Source organism: Pteropus alecto, unplaced genomic scaffold, assembly GCF_000325575.1.
Source record: "Pteropus alecto unplaced genomic scaffold, ASM32557v1 scaffold8, whole genome shotgun sequence".
In the NCBI taxonomy this organism is placed as follows: domain Eukaryota; kingdom Metazoa; phylum Chordata; class Mammalia; order Chiroptera; family Pteropodidae; genus Pteropus; species Pteropus alecto.
In genome coordinates, this window is record NW_006494609.1 from 15,916,889 (window position 1) to 15,920,490 (window position 3,602).

Sequence of the window (3,602 nt, forward strand, 5' to 3'; positions counted from 1 at the left end):
GTCCCCGTTAACCCCAGGTTCCTGTCCCCCCGACTCCTCCACTGGCCAGGCTCTGACTCCCGCATCCCCACCTTCTGCTTTTGCAATTGCAGTAAGTTTATGAGGCACGTGACACCTATCGCAAGTGTTAGCAATGTTATTTTTCTGGCCCTTTTTACAAAGCGAACAGAATGTAATAAACATTCGAAGAGTTGCACAAGCCCTACCGTTCAGATGCAGATGTGAGGTCGCTGAAGCAGAGCTGTTCGATTTACAAGCTCAGCACCGCATGACAGCCCAGAAGTTCACTCGTGAGCTGAGCTGTCTCCACGGTGTCTGGAATACTTTGCTGGATTCTCTCCTCCCCTCCCTGTCCTGACACGAGCCGGGCTCTCTAAGGGTGAAAGCTTTTGCCCCCGGGACCTGCCCAGCCCAGGCCCTCTGAGGATTGTAGGAGCTGACACCTGGCAAGAGGTGTCCCCAGCCGAGGCGCAGGAGGCCATAGAGCCAGCGAAACCCTCCTCAGTCTGAGGGCAGCACAGAGGCATTGAAGGCAGGGACCCTTGGGGGAATGGCAGCAGCCGAGCCAAGGCCTGGCACAGGGCCATCGGACACAGATGCCCACAGCTTTGCCAATCACTAGAATTGCATAACAGTATTCTGCTTTTCCTCTGGCCTTGGCATTCTTCAGGCTGCAAAGAAAGTGACCTACTTCCTGGACCCCACCCCCCCGCCTTTTTTTCTTTTTTTTTTTGAGCATAAAGCCCTGCAGTGCCATTATGATTCCCTAACAAGCCTCCAGACCCCAAAGTGCAGCCCCTCAGATCTCAGCTTCCCCCACCCCTCAGAGCGGCATTGGCTTTGAGGCCTCTGCCTTACCAGGATGCAACCATCAGGGCTGTCTTTGGGACGGGGAGCAGTTTCTAGTCACGCAGGCTGAGCCCAAAGCCGAGGCGTGGGAAACGTGTTGTTGTTGTTGTTGTTGTTGTTGTTGTTGTTGTTATTGTTGTTGCTGTTGTTTTAATCTGTGCATGACAGGCCCACCCTGCCATACTGAGGTCCATCCAACTGGTCGATCCACTGAGGGAGCTCCATGCCCCCCTTGTGCCTTCCTCCTCTCATTCTCTCGTCTCTTCATTCTCTTGCCTTTAGACTAACTCCCGAGGTTCAGGTTGCCCCCACCTCGCCATCAACACTAACCTTGCCTGTGACCCACAATCGAGGGCCTACTATGTGCCCTGCCTGGTGCCACAAGGAGGAGAATGCACCCGGGACGGGGCCGGTAGCTTCCCACAAAAGCCAAGTGCAGGGCCCCGGCGATGGTAAAGGACAGATCGGCTGTGTGACTCCCCGCCCCGTTCCAGCACTCTATGTCCTCGGAATGGTAAAGGGCAGCTCGGCTGTGTGGCGGGGAAGCCTGGAGACTCCCCGCCCCGTTCCAGCACTCTATGTCCTCGGGTAGTGGCTGTGATGTACACAGAGCTTTGCAAATTGGAAAGAGTCATATGGAAGCTCGTCATCCTTGTATCCTTGTTATTCTGGAGGCAGCTGGCTGTGACACTCAGAATGCCAGACACAAGGTCTCTGCCCAGGACAGGGCTGAGCCATGAGCCCCGAGGTCCGTCTCAGAGGGGGATGCACGTGGCTCACTTTCAGTCAGTTTCTCGGCAGCCCATGGTCCTAGGATTGCACCCCGACCACCTTGACTGGGTCATTGACCCCCTGGCCAGCAAGGGGACAGGTGCTCGCATCGCTGAGAATATCCATCCTTAGCGCAGACATGCACACGCTGCCCTTGGCCATCTTGTGTCATCTTGTGTCAAGAGCCTGTTGTGTTCTAACCACATCCCCAGTTCTGGGGTGCACACCACCCTCCACTCACTCACGCTGGCAGAGCAACCGAGATGGGAAGTGTCGCAAGTTCCGATGAAGGAAGGCCGCATAGCCAGCACAGCGGCCGAACGTACAGCCTTTAGAGCTAGTCAGTCCGACCTGGTTCAAATCCCAGCTCCTTTACTCACCAACCCAGTGACCTTGGACAAGCTCTTTACTCTCTCTGGGTCTCTATCTTCATCTGTATTATGGGAACAATATCAGAACTTATACCAAAGACCTGTGGTCAGAGATCAGTGAGAGGATCCACGGAAAGCAAGGCGCCCGCCCGGCCAGAGCTCAGTGCATGTTTGCTCTTGTTATTGTCCTGGGCGTTATTTTTCGTAGTAAGGAGCTCTGGGTGTGAGTCTAGAGTCCTGGCTCCATCACTAACGACGGGTCTCTAAAATTCACAGGCTGAACAAGACCTGGGCTCGCTGCTTGAGTGAGCTCAGAGTGGCTGACGGGCAACGAAATTGTTCTCAAAACATTGTGCCCTGTGCCCTTTTTGGAAAGTCCTGAGCTTCCATCACATTCTCCACAGGGCTTGGTACCCGGAACTTAAACACTCCTGAGCTAGTCGACCCCCAATGTCCTTTCAGCTTGGATGTTTCGTGCCCCTCGCCCAGGACAGCCTGGCGCTAACCAGCGATGCCTGGATCGGGCAGACTTGCTTTGGTGGCTGCAGCCATGGGCTGGGTCCAGGAGGGCTAGGTTAGGAGAAAGGCATGAGCTCAGCCGTACAGGAGACCCGGCTTTCTGACACACACACACACACGCACGCACGTACACACGCACGCACGCACACACACACACGCACGCACACACACACGCACACACACACTGGGGGCATGGGGCAGCTTCCTATGTTAACGAGATGGGCCACAGTCAGAATCGTTATGCAGTGGACAGGGATTCCCCCCTGGGAGGGTCAGGCCTGAGCTCAGCAGCCACAGCCCATACGCTTGTTCTGCCTCCAGAGAACTGCAGCGGCCACAACGAGCCCCACGCACCTTCCCCGTTGGGACCCCATTCTAAGGATGACTAGACGGAGGCCTAGAATAGTCAAGGGACATGCCCCAGAGCACCCAACTGGTCAGCTGCGGAACTCTGGGCTTTCTGTCCCCTCCACGGTGGGCCCTCACACACAAAGGGACAGAGCTGAAGCGGAGCCTGGCCCCACCGCAGCCTGGCCCCACCCCGGCACTGCACGGAGGATCTCATGGGGCGTCCCCTCTTGAGGCAGGAAGTGGTGGAAGAGGCCTAAAACAGTCCAAGGGGGGAAAACAGCTCCGGGAGCAGTGAAGTAAGAGCTGCGATGGCCCTCCCATGGCCCTACCCCCCTCCCGCCAGCTCCGAGACTGACTGCTTCTTCCTATCTTCTTCCCACAGGCTTCTGGGACTCCTCACTGAACTCCCGGCGAGCAGGTGGGAGCCCGGCGGAGCCCCAGAGAGACCCCGCCCCCGGAGCGCCCACACCCTCCACCCTCAGGTCTGCGTCCCATTACGAAAACTGCTCCTGTGAAATCGAACTCACCGTCGGAAATGACCGCCTGTGGTTTGTGAACCCTATCTTCATCGAGGACTGTGCCAGCGCCCTGCCCGCCGACCTGCCACCCCCTGGAAGCTGCCCCTCGCACCCGTTGCCTCCCACCTCTGACGCTACCTCACCCACCTCCAAGTGGGCCCCTCGACGCCCAGCGCCCCCTCCCCCATCGGCCCCTCCTCATCCCCCCAGCCCTGCCCGACCT

At 57.5% G+C, this 3,602-nt stretch overlaps 1 protein-coding gene across 1 annotated transcript in view; it reads left to right on the plus strand.

Annotated features, from left to right (window-relative positions):
• The window catches only part of RIN3 (Ras and Rab interactor 3), a 101,817-nt gene that overhangs the window by 70,006 nt on the left and 28,209 nt on the right, over window positions 1-3,602 (plus strand). The window contains exon 6 of the mRNA XM_015599747.2: window positions 3,244-3,602. This exon is cut by the window's right edge and continues 4 nt beyond it. Within this exon, the coding sequence (XP_015455233.1) occupies window positions 3,244-3,602 (359 nt within the window). The remainder of the gene's footprint in view (window positions 1-3,243) is intronic.